General features: G+C 43.6%; 1 protein-coding gene across 6 annotated transcripts in view; it reads left to right on the top strand.

Moving 5' to 3' along the window:
- Positions 1-25,841, top strand: part of RELCH (RAB11 binding and LisH domain, coiled-coil and HEAT repeat containing) — a 159,439-nt gene that overhangs the window by 67,107 nt on the left and 66,491 nt on the right. For 5 of the 6 annotated variants that reach the window (XR_012220911.1, XM_073550188.1, XM_073550187.1 and 2 more), the window contains 6 exons: positions 8,194-8,306; positions 9,775-9,865; positions 12,380-12,451; positions 17,407-17,547; positions 18,961-19,125; positions 21,941-22,088. Coding sequence is in view for 5 of the 6 variants with exons in the window: in XM_073550188.1 (XP_073406289.1) it covers positions 8,194-8,306; positions 9,775-9,865; positions 12,380-12,451; positions 17,407-17,547; positions 18,961-19,125; positions 21,941-22,088 (730 nt within the window). In the remaining variant the exon portion in view is untranslated. Of the gene's footprint in view, positions 1-4,077; positions 4,232-8,193; positions 8,307-9,774; positions 9,866-12,379; positions 12,452-17,406; positions 17,548-18,960; positions 19,126-21,940; positions 22,089-25,841 lie in introns of those variants that run through there. The other variant, XM_073550190.1, reaches the window with a different exon arrangement.

The raw sequence follows: 25,841 nt of genomic DNA, 5'->3' as shown, positions 1-25,841 counted from the left end.
GTCCAGTCATAAGAAACAGGTCATTGTTAGTTCAGAGTCAGAGGAAGAACAGGAGTTAAACTCAGGCTCCGCATCCACTGGACAGCGTAGATAACCTTGTAAAAGCGGTTAGAAATACTATGGGGTGTGAAGAGGAAAGGGGAGCCCAAACCGCGCAGGACATTATGTTTGCGGGATTGGCAGAGAAAAAGAGGAGATCATTTCCGGTGATACCGGCAATTAAGGACCTCATCAAAAGAGAGTGGGAGAAACACGACCAGAGGGGTTTTCTCCCATCAGCTTCAAAACGGAAATACCCGTTCACTGATGAAGATCTATTAAAATGGACTAAAGTACCAAAGGTGGATGCCGTCATATCCTCCACTTCCAAACAGACCTCGATCCCGGTCGAGGACGCAGGATTGTTAGCAGACCCATTAGACCGAAAGGCTGAATCTTCGCTCAAAAGGTCCTGGGAATCCACCACCGGGGTATTCAAACCCGCAATAGCCAGCACATGTACTGCTAGATCAATGCTGGTATGGCTAGATCAATTAGACCAGCAGATTGAGCAAAGAATGTCAAGGGAGAAACTGCGTGCAGCCATCCCGTTGATAAGAGGTGCAGCTGCCTTTATGGCAGACGCTTCAGCGGACACCCTAAGACTGGCAGCGAGGTCGGCAGCCCTGGTGAATAACGCCAGACGCGCGCTGTGGATAAAGAGCTGGAAAGGGGATGCACAATCAAAATCCAAAATTAGTGCAACCCCATGCGAGGGTGAGTTCCTCTTTGGAAAAGCCTTAGACGAAATTCTCGCCAAGGCAAAAGAAAGGAAAAAGGCCTTCAGTGATTCTCCCATTCCGTTTTATAGGAAAACCTTTAAGAGACGGCCATTCGGGAGAAGAAGACAATCGGACAGAACGAATAGATGGGCCACGAAAGACGAAAAGCAGAAGGGTACCATCTTCAGAGGGCCAACATATAGGAGAGATAAAAATTAAGAGTTTAGACCCACCAGTTGGGGGTAGATTAAATTTTTTTTTTACCAAGTGGGAACAAATTACGTTAAACCCATGGATTTTGAATATAATCAAGGAAGGAATAAAGATTGAATTCCTTCGGATCCCCTATGAGTTCTTTGTTATAACTCGCCTTAATTCCTCACTTCAGCAAAAGGCTCTCGAAGACGAGATTCGAGTCCTACTAGCTAAAAAGGTTTTAGTTGACGTCCCTGAGGAACAACAGGGTAGGGGCTTTTACTCTCCCCTGTTTTTGGTGTCTAAACCAGACGGTACGTTTAGAACCATTATTAATTTAAAGAAGCTAAATTCATTTATAAAAAATTATAATTTCAAAATGGAATCAATTAGATCCACTATAAAGCTTCTTTTCCCAAATTGCGTAATGGCAGGGATTGATTTAAAAGATGCTTATTATCATCTCCCTATACACAACAGATTCCAGAAATACCTAAGAGTCGCAGTGGAAGTCGAGGGAAGGATTCGTCATTTCCAATACGCAGCCATGCCCTTCGGGCTTTCCACGGCACCAAGAATATTTACCAAGGTGATGGCAGAAGTGATGGCCTACCTTCGCCAAAAGGACACACTAATTGTGCCATATCTAGACGACTTCCTAATAATTGGGAATTCAGTCAAACAATGTACTGAACGCGTGACTGACGCAATCTCCTCTTTTCAGAGCCTTGGCTGGATCATCAATATCCAAAAGTCCAGACTCGATCCGCAATCTCTCCAGACATTTCTAGGATTTCAACTAGATTCCTTGACCCAGAGATGTCTACTACCTCAGGTAAAAATCACCCTCACAAAACAAAAAATACAAGCAGCTATAGATAAACCACGTGTATCCTTGAGAGGAGCAATGTCACTATTAGGATCACTAAATTCTTGCACCCCGGCAGTCCGGTGGGCCCAGTACCATGTCCGTACACTACAACACCAGATCCTCCAAGAGGATAAGCGACATAGTGGTCATTTACAGAGCAAAATAACCCTGTCACAAGAAGTCTTGACTTCCCTAGAGTGGTGGTTAGACGATAACCATTTATGTTCAGGAGTTCCATGGGTTATAGTTCCATCCTGTATCGTAACCACCGATGCCAGTCCCCAGGGCTGGGGAGCCCACATGGAGAATGGGTTTCATCAGGGAAGGTGGAGTAAAGAGGAATGCGATTACTCATCTAATTTAAAAGAACTGACTGCAGTGTTCTATGCTCTATTCAACTTCCTTCCGCAACTCCAACAGAAGCATGTAAGGATCCTATCGGACAACACCACCACAGTGGCATATATAAACAGACAAGGAGGAACTCGATCAGAGACTCTGATGTCTTCAGCGGCAAGAATTTTAAACTTAGCAGAAAACTATTTTTTGTCCCTCTCGGCCCTTCATATCAGAGGCGAGAGCAATCAAAAGGCAGACTTCCTAAGCCGACACACTCTACGACAAGGAGAGTGGTGCCTCAATCGGAAGGTCTTCAGGGACATAGTAGCCTCATGGGGACAACCCGAGGTGGACCTTTTCGCCACAAAGGAGAACAGGCAGATAAAAACATTTGCCTCCCTATCTCCGTCAGATCACCCAGACATACTGGACGCCTTTCTAGCTCCATGGAATTTCAACCTGGCGTATGCGTTCCCTCCATTGATCCTCCTACCTCAAGTAATTCGGAAGATCAGAGACGACAAAGCAAGAATAATCTTAATAGCACCGTTCTGGCCAAAAAGACCGTGGTTTTCGTGGCTGCAGATTATGTCAATAACAGATCCTTGGATCCTTCCGACTGCCAATCTACTCTCCCAAGGCCCCTTTTTCCACCCTCAAGTGCTCAGCTTGCACTTGACGGCGTGGAATTTGAGAGGCAGTTATTGAGGACAAGAGGATTCTCGGAGTCCTTAATTACTACACTACTACAAAGTAGAAAACAGTCCACAACCCAAATTTACACTAGAATATGGAAAAAATTTCTTCAATTCCATACAGTACCTCATACAGCAGAAGTTCCGATAATTCCAATCTTGGAATTTCTGCAGAAGGGGAAAGACTTAGGCTTAGCAGTAAATACGCTGAGAGTACAAATATCGGCATTAGGAGCACTATATGGCCATAATATAGCAGGCAACAAGTGGATAACTCGTTTCATTACAGCATGTGAACGAATAGCTCCAATCCACATACCCTCCGTCCCTACATGGGATCTAAATCTGGTCTTAGACGCCCTAACGGTAGACCCCTTTGAGCCGATCGACACAATACCCTTCAAATACTTAGCACTTAAAATGGCCCTCTTAGTATCACTGACCTCAGCTAGAAGAGTGGGTGATATCCAGGCCTTGTCAATAGATCCACCTTTTTTCCAAGAATACCAAGACAGATTGGTATTAAAACCAGACCCTGCCTACCTGCCAAAAGTGGCAACAAAATACCATAGATCTCAGGAGATACTCCTCCCAACCTTCTATAAAAATCCCTCTACTCCGGAAGAGCTGAAGTTCCATACTCTGGACGTCAAAAGAACTGTCCTAAAATGTATTGAGAGGTCCAACAGTTGGAGGCAGAGTAGGGCCCTATTTGTTTCATTTCAGGGCTGTAAGAAGGGGTATGGAGTCACGAAGAGCACCATTTCCCGGTGGATCAGAGAGGCCATTCGTTTAGCCTACTCCGCAAAAAACGAAGATCCTCCAGGGAACATCAGGGCGCATTCCACCAGGGCAATGGCAACCTCTTGGGCGGAAAAGGGAGATGTTCCGATTGAAACTATATGTAAGGCGGCAGTTTGGTCATCCCCTTCTACCTTCTATAACCACTACAGACTTGATCTTTCATCAACCTCTGACTTAAGCTTTGGCAGGACTATCCTTGGCACGGTGGTCCCACCCAGGTGATGGTCTCTGGAATCTCTCCAGTGGGTGCTGTCGTGGCGAAGAGTAAAAAGCCGGATTACTTACCGGTAATGCTCTTTTAATGAGTCCACGACAGCACCCGCTCACTCCCCCCCCCCAAGGATATCAATAGTTAAAGTATATTAACCAAATAATGGATAAGAAAGATGTTAAAATAAGAGAACATTGCCTAATCCTTGGCGGTCCTTCTGGTACTCTGAAACGTAAAACTGAGGAGGAAAGGCGGACCGCCCCTTTTATCTTTCCTGTAGGGTTTCCTGTTCCAAATGGGCGGATCCGATACCTCCAGTGGGTGCTGTCGTGGACTCATTAAAAGAGCATTACCGGTAAGTAATCCGGCTTTTCCGCATAGTCCCTATATTTGCCCCTATCTAACTGTGGAGGTTGGCACCCTGGCAGAAACAAAGTGGCAATTAGGTAGGGGCTAGTGACAAGCATGTGACTGTGTTCATGCGTTAATTGTCTCTTCGGCGTGCTGGAATAATATGTCCGAGTCCCCGCAGCTGCATGTCTCTCGACTGTATGTCATAAGCAACACATGTGTTGCAGCTGTTGAGCAGTCGAGAGATATGCAGCTGCGGGGACTCGGACATATTATTCCAGCAGGCAGAGGATAACGGAAAAGCTGATAACGCCTTATCCGAGCACATTCGCTCATCATTAGTAGGCAGATATAGGGACTAAGCATAAAAAAAGAAAAACAGGAATAATAATACATGTTATGTTTTTCTGTGCATCTGAGATATGGTATTTCTAATTCCAGTTGTACCAGCTCCTGAAAAAAAAATCTCCCTGTCCTTCAAATCTTGTTAAATCACTATTATTACTTACACACCAGTGAAAAAAAAAAGTTTTTGTCACTTTTAATAGTTATTAATAATAGATGTGATTTTTGTTATATTTCTGTCAGTCTCGTGTGCTATACCTTACATTATTGGATATACTGTGAATGAATTAGATCCCTAGGTGGCAGCACAAGATGGCTTTATATATTACTTTACATGGACGGGCAGCAATTATAATTGGTTTTGGCCAGGTTGTTAGAGATAATCTGCTGTTTGTTTTTGTGTGTGTGTTTTTGGATGCAAATTTTATATCTCCTCAAGCTAAACTGTAATTTGTAGTTTTTATGTCTTTCCAAATAAGTACAACATATATCCTCTGGGGTAGTCTATTGGTAGCACAAAAACGTGACCATAAATGTTACAATTATTGTCTCTTGCCCTTGTCAAGCTGCTGTTACTTTTCATCTCCTGTTTAAAGGGAACGTGCCACTTAATGTTGTAAAATGTAGAACTAACTAGTGGAACACATACCATACTGGTATATTTTATATGGGATTTTCTAATCTTGATTGTATTTTTTTTTTCTGTCCATGATTATGGGGTCTGCCATGTTGCCCAAGCTTCTATTCAGTCCCATGTAGAAATGTGCTTTACAGCAGCAACATGAACCCCAGCCATCTATGGACAAGTGCTGATTCATTGACTTATGTATTTTTTTTTAGGAATGGTCTTTGATCTGTGAAGGGAGGTTGGGTAGGTGGGGGGGTCGGGGCGGGAGTTGATTTGTGCTCATCGCTTTTCTCTTAATGGTGGATCATATAGCTGATAATCCTGCCCATGATGGTAATGAGTCTGCTGAAAAGCGAACTATACAGTATGCAAATGATCAGGCTAACATTAGGCTTTAGTGGCCTGGGTGAAAACTGCAAGATTTTAAGATATATATGATATGCAAAATAAAGATGTGTTTAACATAAAAACATGATTAAACAAGTAACTTACGGATGACGCATGCCAACTTTCATAGTGGTGCAAACTTCACTGATGGTGTGGGGAAATCTAGTGGATTAGTATAGTTTAGATGATGTGTTTTGGTAGTGAATGGCTGGCAGTGTATGTGGTTACTTACCTCCTCAGGATCCATTGCTGCCTCTCCCTGTGTGCAGTGTACTTATTGTCTTCTGCTTAAAGGGGTTGTCTGGGCTTTTCACATAATCTCCGTACATATCTGGGCTGAAGAAATATGACAATAAGTAATTTACTTTCTGTCACTACTTTGCACGGTTTTCTAGATATTCTGAACAGAACGTCCAAGGGGGGGTGTGTTATGGCATTGACACAGAGCTGTCTCATTCACACAGCAGAGACTTTGTCACACAACAGATGACATCAGTGACTGCCATCCCCTGTGCAGATTAGAAGCTGCAGACCCCCATCACTGGCCATCACACAGTCTGTTCTCACTGCTGCCAGCAGCCTGGGACAGTGAGGGAAGAAATTACTGATAATGAGTTATGTATTGTAATCATGGCGTGTCCCAGAATACAGGACGATTTTCCTTCCTCACTACTTTCACTTTCCATAGATAACTGTTCAGTGTGTGTCTGGGGGAGGGTCAGCTCTCTGCTCTCTGCACTGAGGCTGCTGGAGGGGAAGAATTTGTTACTGTGTGATGAGGGCTGCTTCATGTGGATGGAGAGGGCCTGTAGCTATGGAGGGTGGGGTTGTTGCTATAGAGGGCATGTTTGTAGTAGAGTAGGAGGTTACGGCTAGTTCTCATTTCAATGCCATAACACCCCCCCCCCCCTTGGAAGTTCTGTTAAGAATATCTAGAAAACCGTGCAAACTAGTGACAGAAAGTAAATTACTTATTGTCATAATTCTGCAGCCCAGATATGTACTGAGATTATGTGAAAAGCCCGGACAACCCCTTTAAGTTCCCACACTAATCCTACAGATGGCAGGTACAGCGAGGGCTGGGATTTTTCATCATTCAGTTTTTGGGCTAGCATTAGATGAAAGTATCGGAACAAGGTTTCAGACAATGATAGCTAACCAACTGATAGACTGGTACTAAAAGAGACAAGGCCCTGCGCTTATAGTACAGATTTTTTTTTTTTTTTTTGTAATTCTTTATTTTATTAATAAAGAGAGATTACAGCAATACAGAAGCAAGACATGTTCAAATTTTGAGGTACAAGTCTGTATGTAGAATTACAGAGCATTAATTATACAGTTTTACTCTTTTCAAACAATATAACACTTAACGAGGTAAATAACCTAACTAAAACTAACCCATTACATAGGCAGGTATCCTTGATGCTCTAGGGCATACTTTACAAAGAAAAACAAGCTCTTAAGGTTCTCCGATAAAAATATTAGTGAAGAGGCCCGGTGAACCGCCCCCACCAGAATGTCGCCTCAGCCGATACAACACTCTGTCATGCACATCTGTTGTAATTATGACCTTAGATAGTTTGAAGAAATTGGCTCAGTGGCCCCCAGGGCTCAATCACTCCTCGCTACTTACTCGGCCGCCGTGGCACCCCCCAGCCGACTCCGGGCCCAGAGTCCCCGCAGTGCCCTGGAAATGTGTCCAAGGTGCCCAGGTTTATAGTACAGATTCTGAGAGGGAATCTGAGAGTAGCACAAGACCCTGATTCCAGGGATGTGCCACTAACTACACAGCTTGCTGTAGTTTCAGTAAAATCAGTGTTATATTAATGGGAGATTATCATTAGAGGACTAGTTGTCTTGGGCCATGCTCTGTTTAACTGGCCAACATCACTGATTGGCAGCTTTCTGCCTATGCAGAGTGTACACAGGAAGCTGGCAACCAGTGGTGTAAGCGGGGTTATACAGTGCTCAGCATTCAGAGAACTGCTGGATCTGCAGGAAAGAAATAGAGTTTAATCAATAGTGCAGCACCCAGTAAAGTAAGTGATAAAGTAAGTGATACATCACTGGCATCGGGGTCTCTGCTCCTATATCACGCTACTCTCAGATTACCCAGCACCAACTTTGTGACAGATTCCCTTTGTAATCTGCTGTTCCAAATTTGTCTGGTCTTTTATCCTGGGAATTCCTTTTTTCCTACATTTTGTATATATATATATTTATGAAAGATGTGTGTAAAAGAGTCATTGAGTTCTAGGATCTATCATCTGTCATGGTTTAGTAAAACGCTGTATATATCCTGTTCCGTTTCAGTCCATGAGGCGATGTCTCTCAGCTAGCCTTTTTTGCATTGTTTAGTTCTTTTTGTTCCTCTATTTTTCGGTCTCTTTCTTTGCTTCCTCTGATCCATTCTTGTTTTTTTCCTAAAATAAAAACCTCTGCACTTGGCCTTATTACTGTGTACTCTGTGTACTGCCACAAAGGCATTTATGCTCCTCAAACCATATTTTCTTTTCAGTGTATGTCAAATTAAAAGTGAATTATTTGTGGTGTTTTTCTGCTTCGCTTGTGTTTATACTTCTGTTTTTTCTTCCCTTGATAAACAGGAATTGATTCCATTAATACTGTGCACCGCTTGCCTCCACCCCGAGCCCAAGGAGAGAGACCAGCTCCTGCATATTCTGTTTAATTTAATAAAGCGTCCAGACGATGAGCAGAGGTACGGCGTCATTCATGGCCTCGTCTCTGGGCCTGCTCTGATGATCACAGGATGGTCGCTCCTCATCACTCATCTAGTATATCCCATCTGTGTAAATGCTTAACAATGGATGATGTGCTCTGAAGAGGAGCAGGCTGATCTTTTCCCCACTCTTGGCAGATCAGCAGAAGGGATACACTGAGCATCCATTAGGGTTTTTAGTTAAAGTGTAACTATCATTATGTAAGTTTTTATAGATAATGGGCACTGCAAATAGCTGCTGATTGGTGGGGGTTCGATTCCTGAGACCACCACTGATTGCACAAAGTGCCATTCTAAAGTGCAAAGCTCTTGTTTGCAGCCTGTACATGGCGCTGTGTGGTCTCAGTAAGTCTAAGGATCTGTATACTCCACCCCGCAGAGCTGTGTGGACCCATAGACTTAGAGTGGATACAGGCTTATTAGTAGGTCTGTGGGTCCATACACCGCTCTGAGAGATGGGGTGCACGGACCCTTAGACTTATTATTGAGCCCATACAGAGTTCTTTACAGACTGCATACAAGAGCTGTGAACATCAGAGGGGTGTTTTGTGTGATCGTAAGGGTCTTGGGACCCGTTCCCCCCCCCCCCCCCTCCATACATCTGCAGCTATTTGTAATATCTATCATATATATTTAGCGCATAAAACATTAGTGTACTTGTCTGCTATTGGGCCCTGGAGCACTAGGATAAAAACGAGAACAGTCTAAAAGATTTTTGGCCAGAGTATAAGTGATTATAATGAGAATGCCACAGACAGCTCATGGATGAGAATGCTTCCATTTTTTTTTTTTTTTTTTTGGGTACAAACTTTTTTCCCCACAGTTTACTCCGGATAGGGGTTCCTGTCGGGGGACACTTTCAGATCAGTTTTTTTCTCTAACAAATGGTGCCTGTCCTAAGCCCAGTATCGTGCCAAATTTACAGTATTGCTAGGTCCACAAGCTGAATACCTTGTATATTTTTTTTTTTTTTAAGTGATCCCTTTAAGTTTTTACAGTCCTCCAGAAACCAAAAAATTCTTTGGAGTTAGGACTAGTGATGAGCGCCCGTCCAGGAGTAAGGTGTTATCCTAGCATGCTGTGGTGCTCACTGAGTGTCTTCGGCGTGCTCGAATACTATGTTCCAGTCCCTTGGCTCCATGTCTCATGGTTGTTAGACATCCGCGACACATGCAGGGATTGCCTAACAGACAGTCAATCCTGCTTATGTTCCACCTGTTGAACAGCCACTAATAAACATGCAGCCTCGAGGAATCTAACATATTTTTCAAGTACGTTGAAGATAACTCCTTATCTCATCACCCGTTAAGACTTGCTCTGCTGTTTTGCTAAATGAAGAATAATTCTGTATGATTGTTTAGGATGTGCATCATGAAAGTGGGTCTGGAATATCCGGTCTATAAGTAATGTGTATGCGATGTGTTCTGTCATCTTTCTCTCGCTGTAGGCAGATGATTTTAACAGGATGTGTGGCTTTTGCCCGCCATGTTGGGCCGCCTCGAGTTGAAGCAGAACTTTTGCCACAGTGTTGGGAACAAGTAAGTACACCATTTGGCTGCTAGTCTCCGCAGGCTCAGCCTCTGTTTGGTTCATCAGACTTTGCTTGTCATGAGCTGATACATGTCACTTAAGGGCATGTCACACTAAGAGATATCGCTAGCAATATCGCTATAACTAGTGACGTTATAGCGATATTGATAGCGATATCTCTGTGTCTGATACTTACCTACGACCGGCTCCCCCGCTGCTTATCGCTGATCGCGCGAGAACGTTCAGGACTGTTTCTCGTCGTCAGCTTCCTGTGGCGCTTCCTGCTGTGAGGACGAGCGACGCGTGGAGCCGGGCGGGAGGACGCAGGATCGCCTGGTGTGACAGGTAAGTAGCGATCCCCGTCCCCAGCGATGTCGCTAGTGAGATCTGCCTATGTGGCAGCTCACTAGCGACCACTTAGCGATGTACCAGCGATCCTGACCGCGTCATATCGCTGGTCGGGATCGCTGGTACATCGCTAAGTGTGACAGTACCTTTATATTGACCGAGTGTTTCTTTCCATGCTCTTACTAATCTTGTATGTACATGCTGATACTGGCCACATGGAGTGTTGTCATTGTGTGGTGCTGTCTGCGCTCCACATACGTCTGGTTTACTACACACTTCTATTCTACATGTCGTCACTTTGGAGCCTCTCTTCTCATAAATGCATTATCCCATCCTGAATATATTGACTTCTGGGTGTTACTAGTTGGGGGCTTGTCTAGGACTGTCGCACACCCTCACAATAAATGTCAGGGAGGAAAACACATATGTATTAAAATAATGTAGCCCGTGTTTTTTTGGTGTAGTTTTCACTGTATGATGTGAATGAGCCCTAACAATTTTGTACAAAAGCAAAAAACAAGATTAAAAAAAATAAAGTTAGCGCAATAAACTTACATTTGTCTCCAATTCAAAATTGTACGTGGCCCTGGATACTGAATCCTGAAAATGTTTTTACCTGGCTCAAGAGATTTCTGCAGTCACTGTACATGTCTGTAGATGCCAAAATGTGACCGTGTGCATTGTGCACACTGTCAGAATTCACCTCTATTTCTAGGATGAGTGGGCAGTCGTGACAGCTAATATGCTGCATGCCAGTGGTCACACGTGGACTATATTCTTATGCTCTTCTCTGATTGTTGCTCTGAATTTTGCAGTCATGTGAGCGCCCAACACTTTGGAAATACAGGGGAATCCAGAGTACGTGTGCACGGTCAAAATTTGCAGTACTGTGCAGTGACTTCACAAATCTCTCTTGAGCCTAGAAAACCCCTTTAATATATGAATCCTAACACCCTTTGTGACATTTGATGAAGATTTACAGCACTGCAGCTATGCTTTCAGCACAAGGCACCACAGACATACAGCAATCTGATGACTAGGGGTTGCAGACTGTAAGTAACAGCCTTCATACTGTATCAGCAATAACTGCAATCACAGCAGGGTTATCCACTACCTTTTATTGATGGTCGATCCTTAGAATAGGCCATCAATATCTGAGTGGTGGCGGGAGTCCTGGCACCCCTGCCAATAAGCTGTTACTGAACGTTCTCAGATGCTGCCCAAGCGCAGCATCTCCAGAATTTCTGTAGTACAAGGGGTGGATCTGCAGTACCCGACTGTTGAAGATCCAGTGTCCCTGCAGGATCCCAGAACTTTCGATTAGTTGTTGATGGCCACCAATCAGATATTGATGGCCTATACTATGGATAGGCGATCAGTAAAGTAGTGGCCAATCCCTTTAACTATTTCTATGGTACACATAGTTATGATTAAGGCCTCCAATGTTCTCCTACAGCCACTAGCAGGGGCTAATAGGAAACCTGCCAGCTTTTAAACTTCATTTAAATGGAAATGTACTGATATTTTAGAATATTGCATTCCATTGTATGATCTGTGAAAAAATGTAAAAAAAAAAAAAAAATACCTGACAAGATATGTCTATTACAAAATGGTCTATATTTGTCAAAAAATTTAAAAAAAAAATTGAAAAGTTACACGACTGGTCCTGTGGGGGCCGTAGCAACTCATATTTTAAAACTATATATGTACCCTAAAATTGTGCCATTGAAACGACTTGTCCCGCAAAAAATAAAACGGCATGTGTCTACGTAGATGGGAAAATAATAACGAGATTGTTCTCCGAATGTAGTGAGGCAAAAAATGCTGGGTCCTCAAGACTCAAAATAGCTGGAGACTCAATGGGTTAATAATATCTGAAAAGTTCCTTGAGGATTAGAATTGTGAAATACTGCTGCAGTCTGCATTACTATACATACTGAGATGGTTCTGTCATTCTATGTATTAGTCTGAACGCGCAAGTCCTATGTAGTGATCATCTTCATGAGTTTATTCTGTGTGAATAGGCATGGGTTCAGTGGGGGCTCCTGCAGGTATACATGCCACGTTAGTTTGTTTTTCTATCTTAGCTGCATACTAGACCCTCACAGATTTTTTTTTTTTTCATCTTCATTTCTATTCATTGTTAAGTTTGTATTTGTTATGCTGTCTTCCAGATCAATCACAAATACCCAGAAAGAAGACTGCTTGTGGCAGAATCATGTGGAGATCTAGCACCGTACCTCCCTGTAAGTGTTCCTACAGCTCCTCGCGCATCGACGTCCACAGATGGGGGTTGTGCTCACAGCCCAACACCGTGCAGGACGCTTGGCATTTGCCACAGAACACCAGGATTGGCAAATTCGCCACTGGCGCCCTGTGCTCTTCAGAGATGAAAGCAGGTTCACACGGAGCACATGTGACAGACGTGACAGAGTCTGGAGACGCCGTGGAGAGCGATCTGCTGCCTACATCATCCTTCAGCGTGACCGGTTTGGCAGTGGGTCAGTAATGGTGTGGGGTGGCATTTCTTTGGAGGGCCGCATGGTGTTGGACTGTGAGCACAACCCCCATCTGTGGACGTCGGGCACTCAAACCATCCTCATGGAGTCAGTTTCTAACCGTCTGTGCAGACATATGCACATTTGTGGCATGCTGGAGGTCATTTTGTAGGGCTCTGGCAGTGCTCCTCCTGTTCCTCCTTGCACAAAGGCTGAGGTAGCGGTCCTGCTGCTGGGTTGTTGCTCTCCTACGGCCCCCTCCACGTCTCCTGGTGTAGTGGACTGTCTCCTGGTAGTGCCTCCAGCCTCTGGACACTATGCTGACACACACAGCAAACCTTCTTGCCGCAGCTCGCATTGATGTGCCATCCTCGATGAGCTGCACTACCTGAGCCACTTGTGTGGGTTGTAGAGTCCGTCTCATGCTACCACGAGTGTGAAAGCACAACCAGCATTCAAAAGTGACCAAAACATCAGCCAGAAAGCATTGGTACTGAGATGTGGTCTGTGGTCCCCACCTGCAGAACCACTCCTTTATTGAGGGTGTCTTGATAATTGCCAATAATTTCCATCTGTTGTCTATGCCATTTGCATAACAGCATGTGAAATTGATTGTCAATCAGTGTTGCTTCCTAAGTGGAAAGTTTGATTTCACAGAAGTTTGATTTACTTGGAGCTATATTCTGTTGTTTGAGTGTTCCCTTTATTTTTTGAGCAGTGTATGTATAACTAATGACACCGAATCTCCTTCCTCGTATTTCAAATGATCTTATTATTGCAAATTAGTCCGACTGTTTAGATTTCAATATTTTCACAATTTTATTTTGTAAGTGGGGAATATAATGCTGATAGGCTGCCAAGTGTTTGGAGACCAGATGATTATTAGCAATTGTTTGTTACCATATGATTTGCATTGGCCCATGTGAAAGAGCCTTTATATCCATTCCAATCCTCCGAAATCTGTCTTGCATAAAGTTTTCATTTTGCCACTCTCCCATGATTCCCAATTTTGCTCAACCCCTTTTAGCATATATTATGACCATTTATTATAGTGCAGTATTAAAAATACATGGACTATGGATATGTGTGGGACTAATTCCCCTTCAGCAGATTCTCAGTTAACTCATTATGCAGCCGGCAATATGCAGGGAAGTAAGGAGCCTGTTAAAGCCACACGATGCAAGGTCTTTAATAAAACGCACTTAAAAAAAAAAATGAATTGGCCCAAAATGCATGCTTCCATGTAAAAACAAATATTGTCTCCCAAGATATTATATCCTTTGAGAGGCCAGCAGTTCATTTGTTGGTTTTCTGGCATGTGTTTTCTGCTCTCTGTGTCTAATCAATTGGATTTCCCTGAAGGATCAGAAATCAAGTATCAAGTATACAATGAAGAACGATCTTTCGTAGAGGCACAGATTGTTGGGATCAATTTGATTGTATAAGCAATGAAAATACAAATGGTCCCTAAAGGTTTAAACTATAAATTAGATGGGTAGCAAGATGAAATGACGGTCTCAGGATGCCAGGTGACGTGCTAGCTCATGGGGCCGCGAGCCACAGGTTGGGGACCCCTGGTCTAGTGTATCTGCTGTAAGCCAACTCATTGCTTCTCATGATTAGGGTTTTTTGAAATGATATTAAGGAATAGCAAGCTTCCAAGACTGTATGGAAAGGAGAGAGACAGTTGGGGCAGGAAATACTGATGCAGTTCATAGATAGTTTTATTGTACAGTGCACAGAAACTGCTACTAATCAGTGCAGTGGGCGGGTTTATACAGGGCTCAGCATTCAGAGAACTGCTGCTCTAGAAAGAAAATGGAAATTTTATTTTTTTTTAAAATGACCGCAATCAGCCCAGTAAGCGATACATTGCTGGCATCCGGGTCGTTGCCCTTACAACATGCAGATCTCAGATGGGGTAGCTAAAATATGGTGACTGATTCCTTTACAAGGAAATCTAACCCAGGAATGTAAGCAAAAAATGCACTTGGCTCTATTAATTCTCAGTTTGCTGGGATTTCTGCTTGTTTTTAAAATCTACAGTGTTGTGGAAACCCTGTGAAGAACACAAAGTTCAAATGGGTTGTCCGGCCCAAATCGATAAGTCTGTAGTGACACTGTGTGACTGCAGACTTCTGGAACACCCCAGTGCATGCGTTGTGCACTGTGGGGATTCACCGGTCTCTGAGCCGGAAATAGAGGGTATGTATGAGTTATACATACTCCCGGCCATACACTTATATTGAGCGAGGCCAAGCCCTGTCTATTGACGCGGCTGTGCAGTGGGTGTGGCCAACTAGAGGGCACGGCCTAACTCCATACAAGTGTATGGAAGCGAGGCCGCTCCCACTGGCCGGGAGTATGTATAACTCATACATATCCTCCAGTCCTGGGACAGAAACCAGTAACGGCAGACCTTTCAATTTGGACCGGACTGCCCCTTTAATTTCATAGAATCATAGAATCGCAGAGTTGGAAGGGACCTCCTGGGCCATCTGGTCCAACCCCCTGCTCAAAGCAGGATTCGCTAAAGCATCCCAGTCAGATGTCTGTCCAGCCTCTGTTTGAAGACATCCATTGAAGGAGAACTCACCACTTCTCGTGGCAGCTTGTTCCACTCATTGATCACTCTAACTGTCAAAAAGTTTTTTCTAATATCTAATCTGTGTCTCCTCCCATTCAGTTTCATCCCATTGCTTCTAGTCTTTCCTTGTGCAAATGAGAATAAAGTTGATCCTTCTACAATGTGACAGCCCTTTAGATATTTGTAGACAGCTATTAAGTCTCCTCTCAGTCTTCTCTTTTGCAAACTAAACATTCCCAAATCCTGCAACCTTTCCTCATAAGACAGGGTTTGCAGACCGGTCACCATTCTAGTCGCTCTTTTCTGAACTTGTTCCAGTTTGTTGATGTCTTCCAATTTTGGCTTGGGAACAGCTGAGGGGGCCATCTCTGTGCTGTGCCACAGACGGGCCACAGAGACTCTGTCCTACTGCAGCCAGACACCGAATAGCGAGGACTCGGGAAGGGCAAATGGCTGGGCACCTAATGAATAGTTCTCATTCTGATCAGTTAATTATTACTTGCGATAAAAGACCAGTTTATGCTTTTATCTACATTACATATTTTAATAGGCTTGTAGACAAATAACGGTAGAAAATAGAAAAGAGGAAGGGATTTCATATCAGTATGTGTACGCTGCACAAACCAGTGTGCATGGAAAGTATATCTGTCAGCAGTAAATGGACCAGTTTCTATATTGAGGAAAATGATTTAGGATTAGAAACCTAGAGCGACATATGATTGCTGCATAAATAACACAATGCCATAACTCATATATATGGAACACACCTTAGAATGTAAATACACAAATATAAAAAGGAGTCCTACACAGACAGAACTCTGCCACCATAATAAGTGTAGCCATGTAATCTGGAAATCCTCATGAACAGTGGTTACCTGTGGCCATATTATATAATAGGGCTTAAGTGAACACTTCGACTCGTTTCACCGCTGCCTGCGATTTCATCAGGAGGTCACTGTGTCTTTTATGTGACATTTTTGTTGCTACTTTGTATTTTATATTTCTTGTATTCAATAAATGATTAACCTTTTATTTGATCATGGTTTGCTTCTTCCATATTGCAGTAGGTTTCTATCTTGTTTGGGAAGGGATCACTCATTTTTGAGGAATTCTTTGTGCTGTTAACTTATTACAGACTAATCTTATGACGATAAGACGCAGAATATGAAAGTGTGAGCTGGGAGGAGTACGGTGTGCTGGGTCATGCGGTGGTGGTGAAGCCTTGTATTCACAATGCAGCTTTATGAGAATTATGGACCAAATCTTCTCTGCAGCACAGGGATTTCTTCCTGTTTAGCTGGGTCAGCTATTCCATATGCTTTATCTTATTACTACCAGCAAGCCATTGGGGAATGAATTTCCAGAGTCAGGGAATACAGCCTTTGTCAGTATTAAAGGGGTATTCTCAAGTTTGAGAAATATTCCATATCTGTGGGATAATTTCCAGATCATTGGGCGTCCATCTGCTGGGGCCCCCATTAATCTTGGGGCTCTGAAGGTGATTGATTATGCACAGTACCACTCTAGTCATTCTATTAGTAATGCCGAAGACCACTGTATGCATCGCTTGGCAATCTCAATTGTCCCATTAAGAGTGCAGGGGCAGTGCACATTGTTGGCCACTGTTCCGTTCACTCAGGGCTCTTCATAGCTCTTCTTCTCTTGATCAGTGAGGCCCCCAGTGGTCAGGAAGCTATCCCCCATCTCCCTAGAGACGGGATAGCTTTCAAACTTGACATTTAAAGTATGTAATATAATGTGCCTTTCCATGTTTAGTGTTCATCGATCAGTTAATGAAGAGCAGACCTGACAAATCAATATCGATTTACCGCTGTAAAGCAATCGGACCCACCATACAAAAGTACTGCATGTGTCTAGTCTCTGTCCCTCACCAGTGCTAAATGCTTGGCAAAAAAGGAAATCTTTTTTTTTTTTTAAAAAAGAGCCAGAAATCTAGTAATGTTGTTGGTGCCCCTCCCCTAGTGTTATTTTCCCCACATCACAGGATTCCGGGCAGTATTGTACACTTTTCCCTTACACCGTGATGGTCTTTTATTAAAGTGTGGGGAATTCCATGTCGGATTACTATAGCAATGCATGCTCCTCTATTTTTCAGAAAGAGATAAGAAGCTCTCTAGTGTTGTCAATGTTACAACAGATGCTGCTGGAAGACAAAGCAGATATGGTGCGGGAAGCTGTGATTAAAAGTCTTGGCATAATTATGGGATACATTGATGATCCGGACAAATATCAACAGGTACATGTCACTGACAGTCAATGGTTGTAGTTCTGCGGGAATAGATTGAAAGTATAAAAGAAAATACCATTAAAAATAACTTCCTATAGACCTTGTAATTAGCAAAGTATACTTTTTTTGGCCTATGTAATCTCTGTAGTATATTACTATGTCCACCATCTTGTTATGCTGACACCTGAAAACTGTCCTAGAATGTTCCTAGGATAGAACCAGCTTTGAGAAGAAAGGACAGGGTAGGACTCGCCAATCTTTAAAAGTTCCACACTTTATTGGAAATAAAACATCTTCACCGGGAGAGTGAATAAAGGAGTGTGCAGGTGCTGACAACGGCCGTTTTGCACTGTGGCGCTTCTATCTACTGGATAGGTACCGGTGAGCATGTGCCATAGGACGCTCTACCAACTTCATTCATTTGTAGAATTCTGTCCAGAGTGCGGAGTCTCAGGAGGCCACAAACGCTGCATGTTCACCATGTTACTATGATTGGCTGCTGTACAAAATAGAAACTGTGAGCCTAGTATAAAGGTAGTATGATAATTGCTGATAAAAGGTTGATAATTAAATGTCGAACTGCTCATCTTATGTAGCTGTGTGAGACACAACACTTATAGAGTATGTGCACACATTGCGGATTTGTCTGCGGATCCATGCGGATTTGGCCCTACGGATTTGGATCCGCAGCAGTTTTCCAAGGGATGTACAGTACCATGTTATCCTATGTTTCATGAAACCCGATCCGACCAAAGTCGCTCAACTCTAATCAATAGGGATCTGAAAAAATTGAAAAAGAAATTATCAAATATTTTTAAACAATACATTTAACATAAAAACTTGATTTTTAAACACTAGATCATTTATTATTGATACTTTCCCTTAAATGTATGGGTCATGGTAAGGAGTTGGAGCTAAAAACCACAAAGTCATTTTGTCCCACATTGTTAAAGGAGTTGTCCAGGTTTGGCACACAAGTCTGCAGTCACACTATGTAACTGCAGACTAGTGAATCCTGATGGCGTGTACCAAGAGTGGCCGGTAATATGATCTGCAGACTGCTGGCCACTTTCTGACTAGACGTGCATGTGCACAACCTTAATCAATGCGAATGAGTGTTGCTGGGAGTATGCTTATCACATACTTTTGGTTATTTGACCGCCCTGTCTTGCCACCAGATGACCACCCAATATTGCCGCCAGTACCAGAGAATCTTATCAGTGCTTGACAGGCACTGTGTGTTAATTTGCAAGTGTTAAGTAACAGAGAAACTTCAGACTTCAAACCTGGACAACCCCTTTAAGGATATGGATAAACGCCAGCACATGGAGGTCCGATTTTTCATTTTGCTGTTTCCTCACACTTTTTTCTCCATGGAATGATTGCTGTTCTGAAATAGTCATTAATATGATGTCCTTCCAGGGTTTTGAACTCCTCCTAACGGCCTTAGGGGACCCCTCAGAGCGTGTAGTGGGTGCCACTCACCAGGTATTTTTACCAGCGTATGCTGCATGGACTATGGAGCTTGGAAACCTTCAATCCCACCTTATTCCCACTCTTCTGAGCAAAATTGAAAAACTCCTCCGGGTAAGTTGAGTCTTTACATTGCCTTAAACACTCAACAACCATGACATTGAAACTACTGGCCTGATATTGCGGAGGCTGTTCATTTTGGAAGTGCTCTGACATAATGTGTGAAAACCAGATTGTTTAGCGTATGAATAAAAATGTAATCCTTTAGAGTATGTACACAGCATTTTTTTTTTTTTTTTCAGGCGGGTTTCAGAGCAGATCTACTCCAATCTCATCTGAAAAAAAAAAAAAAATAACAAACCGATGAAAGAATTAATATATTCATGTCTATGCATAGACGACTTGCTGTACATACGTTCAGGCTTTGAGCGTCTTTTATAGACAAAAAAGAAAGAAAACGGCGTGTGCACATACGCTTAATTTCCTCTCGTGGACTTGTATAGTCGTTGTATTCTATGGACGGCCGTTCTTCTGAATGCCTGGCTGGCATTTTTTCCATAGGAGTCATCAATGTGTGAGGCTAGCTAAGGCCTGTTTCACACTTCAGTTTTTTCTGTCAGTCTACGCGTAAATCCGCCAAAATAGCAGAAAACGGATCCGCAGGCAGACTGACAGAAACGGGGGACAGCGGATCGGCGGATGTACGGATCCGCCGATGGCAAAAATTAAAAGGAACCGCGCCTGGAAAAAAGAAAAAACAAAAAAAAGGCGGATGTAGCGGTATCCGGAGGAGAGCGGGCATCTGCGGTGCGATCACACATCCCGCGCGAAGTGAGACCATGAGGGAGGAGATCGCGAGAAATGGAGGAGGTGTCGGGTAAGGAGAGAGAGAAAGAGAGAGAATATTTTCTTCTAGCAGCCAGAGTTGATTCAGGGTTAAAAAGGACAAATGCGGATCCGTGAAGCAAAAAAACGTTGCAGGCTCCGTTAGGTGATGTCGGCGGACGCCAAAATTCTCGCAGATCTGCACAAACACGGACGCAACGGACGATCATCAGTCAAAATCCGCCCACAATGCAAGTCAATGGGGAAAAAAATGGATCCGCAAAGACAAATGGCGGATCCGTTTTTTTTTTTTTTGAAAAACAGCGGATTTTGACTGATGGTCACAAACGGATGTGTGAAACAGGCCTAAGAGGGACCTGTGGTGATCGGCTGATCACCATGAAAGCTACATTCGGAAAGCAGTGAACGTTGAAGTGTTATTCTGTATTGTAACTTTTTTTTCCTTTGATGGAACAGAAACCAAGTTACCGTATTCTTCGGACTATAAGACGCACCTAGGTTTTAGAGGTGGAGATTAGGGAAAAAATTGAAGCAAAAAATGTGGTCAACTCTGTACTTAATATCCCCTATCCTGGTATATATGGTCCCCTCATCCCCATCCTGATACGCATGGCCCCCCTCATCCCTACCCTGGTATGCATGCCCCCCTTATCCCTATCCTGGCAAGAATGATCACCCTCATCCCTATCCTGGTGTGCACGCCTCTCCATGCGTAGCCTGGTATGCATGCCCCCCCTTATCCCTATTCAGGTAGGAATGGTCTCCCTCATCCCTATCCTGGCTATCATCCCTATCCTGGTATTCAGGGTCTCATCCTTTACATGGTATGATTGGCCCCATCCTGGTCCTGGTATGAATGGCCCCCACCCCCCATCCTGGTAGGATTGGCCCCATCAGAAGACATTAAAAAAAAAAAAATTACACTTACCTTCCCAGTGCTCCCTTGCAGCGTCCTATTCCGATGCCAGCAACTGCTTTTATGCTTGTAAGCAACGCATGGCAGAGACGTCATGTGCTGATTGCAAGCTGAAAGGCAGCTGCTTCAATGCTCTGCATGCCGGGACTATGTGCGCGCAATGCAGTTAGTATTCATTGCTCTCTAGAGAGAAGTGTCAGCCGGAGACTTCCTGCTGCTGCCGGCAGTCACGTGTGCCGATACGTAAGAGATGAATATTCATGGAATGGGGTGAATATTCACTTCTCTTTAGTATCGGCATCGTGACCGACTGCAGCAGCAGGAAGACTCCGGCTGATACTGTGCTTGCTAGAGAGCAATGAATATTCACTGCTTTGCGCGCACACAGTCCCAGCGTGCACTGCAGAGCATTGAGTATTCCGGCAGCTGCCCTTCAGCTTGCAAGCAGCGCATGACGTCCCTTCCTTTCGCTACTTACCAGCATTAAGTAGCTGCTGACATTGGAGCAGGATGCTGCGAGTGATTGCCGGGAAGGTAAGTGTAATGGTTTGTTAATGTTTTCTGATGGGGTCATGCATACCACGCCTTAGATAGGGGCCAGTCATACCAGGATGCCATTAAAGAGAAATTACTATTCATTGCCTTCTGCGCCCATGGGCATGGAATGCAGTGAATATTCATTTCTCTTTAGCAGCGGGCACAGGAGTTAGCCGCAGCAGCCGACTCCTGCCTCTGTGACTCGCTGCTCCGCCGAAACCGCTCCCCCACCTCCCTACTTCCCCACCACAGGCGGGATATCCGGTCTATAAGATGCACCCCCCATTTTCCTTCACATTTTTGGAGGAAAAAAGTGCGTTTCGTAGTCCGAAAAATACGGTAAGCGACATAAAAAGCTAATATGAATATTTTGTACACTCACATAGAATAAAATACTTTATAGGAAAACCGATTGATCAGGATATGCTTAAATTTAAAGCCAATTTGTTGCTGCTATGGGGTCTATAGTATGATCAGGGTATTACAATGTATTTCCGCCGCTCCACAATCGTCAGCACAGTCACATTGCCCTAAGCATGGGTTGGTGCTCTCGTTCTTAGAGCCTGACCGAGACTTGTGATTTTACGGCCGGATCACTGCTAATTCATCTGTATTCCCTTCTTATTCTAGGAAGGGGAGCATGGCCTGGATGAGCACAAGCTGCACATGTATCTCTCTGCCCTGCAGTCCCTTATTCCCTCGCTGTTTGCCACAGTTTTACAGAATGCACCTTTTACAAATAAAGCCAAGCTGCAAGGAGAAGTATTACAGATAGAAGGTAAAGAAGGACCAGAGTTATAACAAATATATTAGTCCTTTTATGCAATTACTTGTTTCACTGTACAATCTGTCACAAATGAGCATGATATGGGATAACTTACTGATTGGTGGCTGTCCCTCCATAACTTTTATCACCGTTACAAAATGTCCCAAAAGATCAAGTGTCCGACCGCCTCTCCATTCATTCTCTATGTGACTGCCAGTAAAGCCCCATAGGCAACAAATTGAGGTCAGGTCACACGTTCACTACCATTCCGTTCTTACGGGGATAAAGGTTCCCTGTTTTGCCAATCGGTTCGGATCTGAGTGATCTGACCCTCACTGAGGAACAAGTTGTCACCAATTCTGTGCATAGCTGGTAAATTGTTTTCACTGTACAATCGCTTCAGATACTTGGGTTTAAGTGCTCTGTCCTGGCACAGTGTGTGTCAGTCTTGGATTGCTTTTTTTGCAATCATTGGCAGTGTGTTCCTCTTTTTTTTTTGTTTTTTGTGTGTGTGTAGTTGCATACCATACAGTAGTGGCGGTTTATACACACAGAAAGTTTGATTTTATTTTTCCAGCTTCTATTATGGTTTGTCTGCTGGCCCTTAAAATAGATCTGCTGTCTGTGATTTTCCTGCATCTGACTCAGCCGTCCCAGCATGTGAGACTGTGTAATGTGTCTTCTGTCCTATTTGGAACATTGTTCATTTAACAGATGAGCACATTGTTGTTCCTTTAAAGTGAATGCATCACCTGTATTTTCTTTCCACTAAGCAAAACCAGATATTAACACGGGTTTGTTTATCTAATTTGTTTTTGTTTTCTAATTGTAATTTGATTTTTAGAGCTGCTCTTTTTTTTTTTGTGCTGGTGTGTATTATTAATACCGTACACAGCAGAGCCCCATAGACCATAGGAAACTAGTATCTGTAGGTGACTTACCTACTTGTACAGGAAAATTTTCTTGGAATGTTCTGTGATCATCAGGTCATTGTGCAAGGAGGGGAGATGTAGGCTGTGAGTTCTGTGTGTAGGGGAGATGTAGGCTGTGAGTTCTGTGTGTAGGGGAGATGTAGGCTGTGAGTTTTGTGTGTAGGGGAAATGTAGGCTGTGAGTTCTGTGTGTAGGGGAGATCTAGGCTGTGAGTTCTGTGTGTAGGGGAGATGTAGGCTGTGAGTTTTGTGTGTAGGGGAAATGTAGGCTGTGAGTTCTGTGTGTAGGGGAGATCTAGGCTGTGAGTTCTGTGTGCAGGGGAGATCTAGGCTGTGAGTTTTGTGTGTAGGGGAAATGTAGGCTGTGAGTTCTGTGTGTAGGGGAGATGTAGGCTGTGAGTTCTGTGTGTAGGGGAGATGTAGGCTGTGAGTTTTGTGTGTAGGGGAAATGTAGGCTGTGAGTTCTGTGTGTAGGGGAGATCTAGGCTGTGAGTTCTGTGTGTAGGGGAGATGTAGGCTGTGAGTTCTGTGTGTAGGGGAGATCTAGGCTGTGAGTTCTGTGTGTAGGGGAGATCTAGGCTGTGAGTTCTGTGTGTAGGGGAGATGTAGGCTGTGAGTTCTGTGTGTAGGGGAGATGTAGGCTGTGAGTTCTGTGTGTAGGGGAGATGTAGGCTGTGAGTTCTGTGTGTAGGGGAGATGTAGGCTGTGAGTTCTGTGTGTAGGGGAGATGTAGGCTGTGAGTTCTGTGTGTAGGGGAGATGTAGGCTGTGAGTTCTGTGTGTAGGGGAGATGTAGGCTGTGAGTTATGTGTGTAGGGGAGATGTAGGCTGTGAGTTTTGTGTGTAGGGGAAATGTAGGCTGTGAGTTCTGTGTGTAGGGGAGATGTAGGTTGTGAGTTCTGTGTGTAGGGGAAATGTAGGCTGTGAGTTCTGTGTGTAGGGGAGATCTAGGCTGTGAGTTCTGTGTGTAGGGGAGATGTAGGCTGTGAGTTCTGTGTGTAGGGGAGATGTAGGCTGTGAGTTTTGTGTGTAGGGGAAATGTAGGCTGTGAGTTCTGTGTGTAGGGGAAATGTAGGCTGTGAGTTCTGTGTGTAGGGGAGATCTAGGCTGTGAGTTCTGTGTGTAGGGGAGATGTAGGCTGTGAGTTCTGTGTGTAGGGGAGATCTAGGCTGTGAGTTCTGTGTGTAGGGGAGATGTAGGCTGTGAGTTCTGTGTGTAGGGGAGATGTAGGCTGTGAGTTCTGTGTGTAGGGGAGATGTAGGCTGTGAGTTCTGTGTGTAGGGGAGATCTAGGCTGTGAGTTCTGTGTGTAGGGGAGATGTAGGCTTTGAGTTTGTGTGTAGGGGAGATGTAGTCTGAGATTTCCGTGTGCGTAGGGGAGATGTAGGCTGATTTCCATGTGTGTAGGGAAGATGTAGGCTGTGAGTTTTGTGTGTAGGGGAGATGTAGTCTGAGATTTCCGTGTGCGTAGGGGAGATGTAGGCTGATTTCCATGTGCGTAGGGGAGATGTATGCTTTGATTTCTGTGTGTGTAGGGGACATGTAGGCTGTAATTTCTGTATAGGTGTTGGTTTTATTGCAATCCTGGCTGTGATGGTTAGATGACTGCTGAGAAGTGATCTCTTCAGAAGTGTCAGCCTGGTTCAGTGGTTGTGAAATCTTCACATTGAAAATTGGGAAAAATCTCAATTTTTTTAATGTATCTACTAACATATTTTAAGAACTTCATATTTGTATCCATGTATATTTGATGAACCGTTTGGACATTCGTGTTCCTGCAGTGGTTTTCCTTGTTCTTATTGGAATGTGCACATTGTAGATTCAGACTGAATGCAGCCGAATGAGAGTAATCTGCATGTAAGGAAATCACACATGCATATTGATTGTCGACATTGGTCTCAAGCCCAGACAACCCCTATAAGTTGCAAGTTGCTTTATTTGCCCTGTGACAGTAGATCTAATGTTCTGTGCACTTACTATTAATTGTTACATTACAATACTCTTCTGCCAAAGTATCTGTTTAATAAACTTTATGCAATATATGCACTATTTTTCTGTAACCTAATACAGCTAGGACTACTGTAATCATGTTTTCTTTCTGTCCAAGTTAATTAACATGACAGTTTCCTTTTCTTGGAATTGTATGGTGTGTGCACTTGAGAAAAGTTAGGTGCATCTATGCTGAGCTACATCATCATGTCTGATATGAAATGTCTTCTTGTTTATTGCCAAGGGGTTCTGTATAGCACCACTGAGACCCTCACCGATGGCCAGAACGGGATTTCTGTCCCCACTTGAATGGAGATGCATAGTGCTTGCTCAGCATGTTCTTGATTCATTCTCTATGAAAATACCGGAGATAGCCAAGTCCAGTACTCGGATTTCACAGCGATTTCACAATATGTTCTGAAAAAGTTAAATATTATTTCAAAAACGTCCTACAAATTCCATTGCTCCATCTTCTCACTAAAAGAAAACATGCATGCTTTGCTGAGTGTGCATGCATATGGGGGATTCTGTAGGGACGGCTTTCGTAACGCTACATGGTTGGTTTTCTTATATATTCACTTTGCTTGTAGCTGTTTTACATATCCCTTTGTTCTTTGGTTTCATAATGAGTTTACAAGGAAGTAACTTCAGCTGGATTTCATTGTTCCGCCAAGAAGAAATAGAAAAGAAACTACTTATTCTGTCTGTTGTAACTTGAGTGACCAATTCAAAGCTGCTACAAAAAGATGTAATCTTGTATCTATGAAATGTTTGGCATCTTTATCTTAATTTCACTTTGGGATTTTTATTCAGGGTATAGGCCTCAGTTGTGGCTCAGCTGTGAAAT

The sequence above is a fragment of the Dendrobates tinctorius genome, unplaced genomic scaffold, assembly GCF_039654945.1.
Source record: "Dendrobates tinctorius isolate UK_male_01 unplaced genomic scaffold, ASM3965494v1 ptg000163l, whole genome shotgun sequence".
In the NCBI taxonomy this organism is placed as follows: Eukaryota; Metazoa; Chordata; class Amphibia; order Anura; family Dendrobatidae; genus Dendrobates; species Dendrobates tinctorius.
The sequence above is the reverse complement of the archived record's forward strand: the minus strand, read 5'-3'. Positions and strand labels throughout refer to the sequence as shown.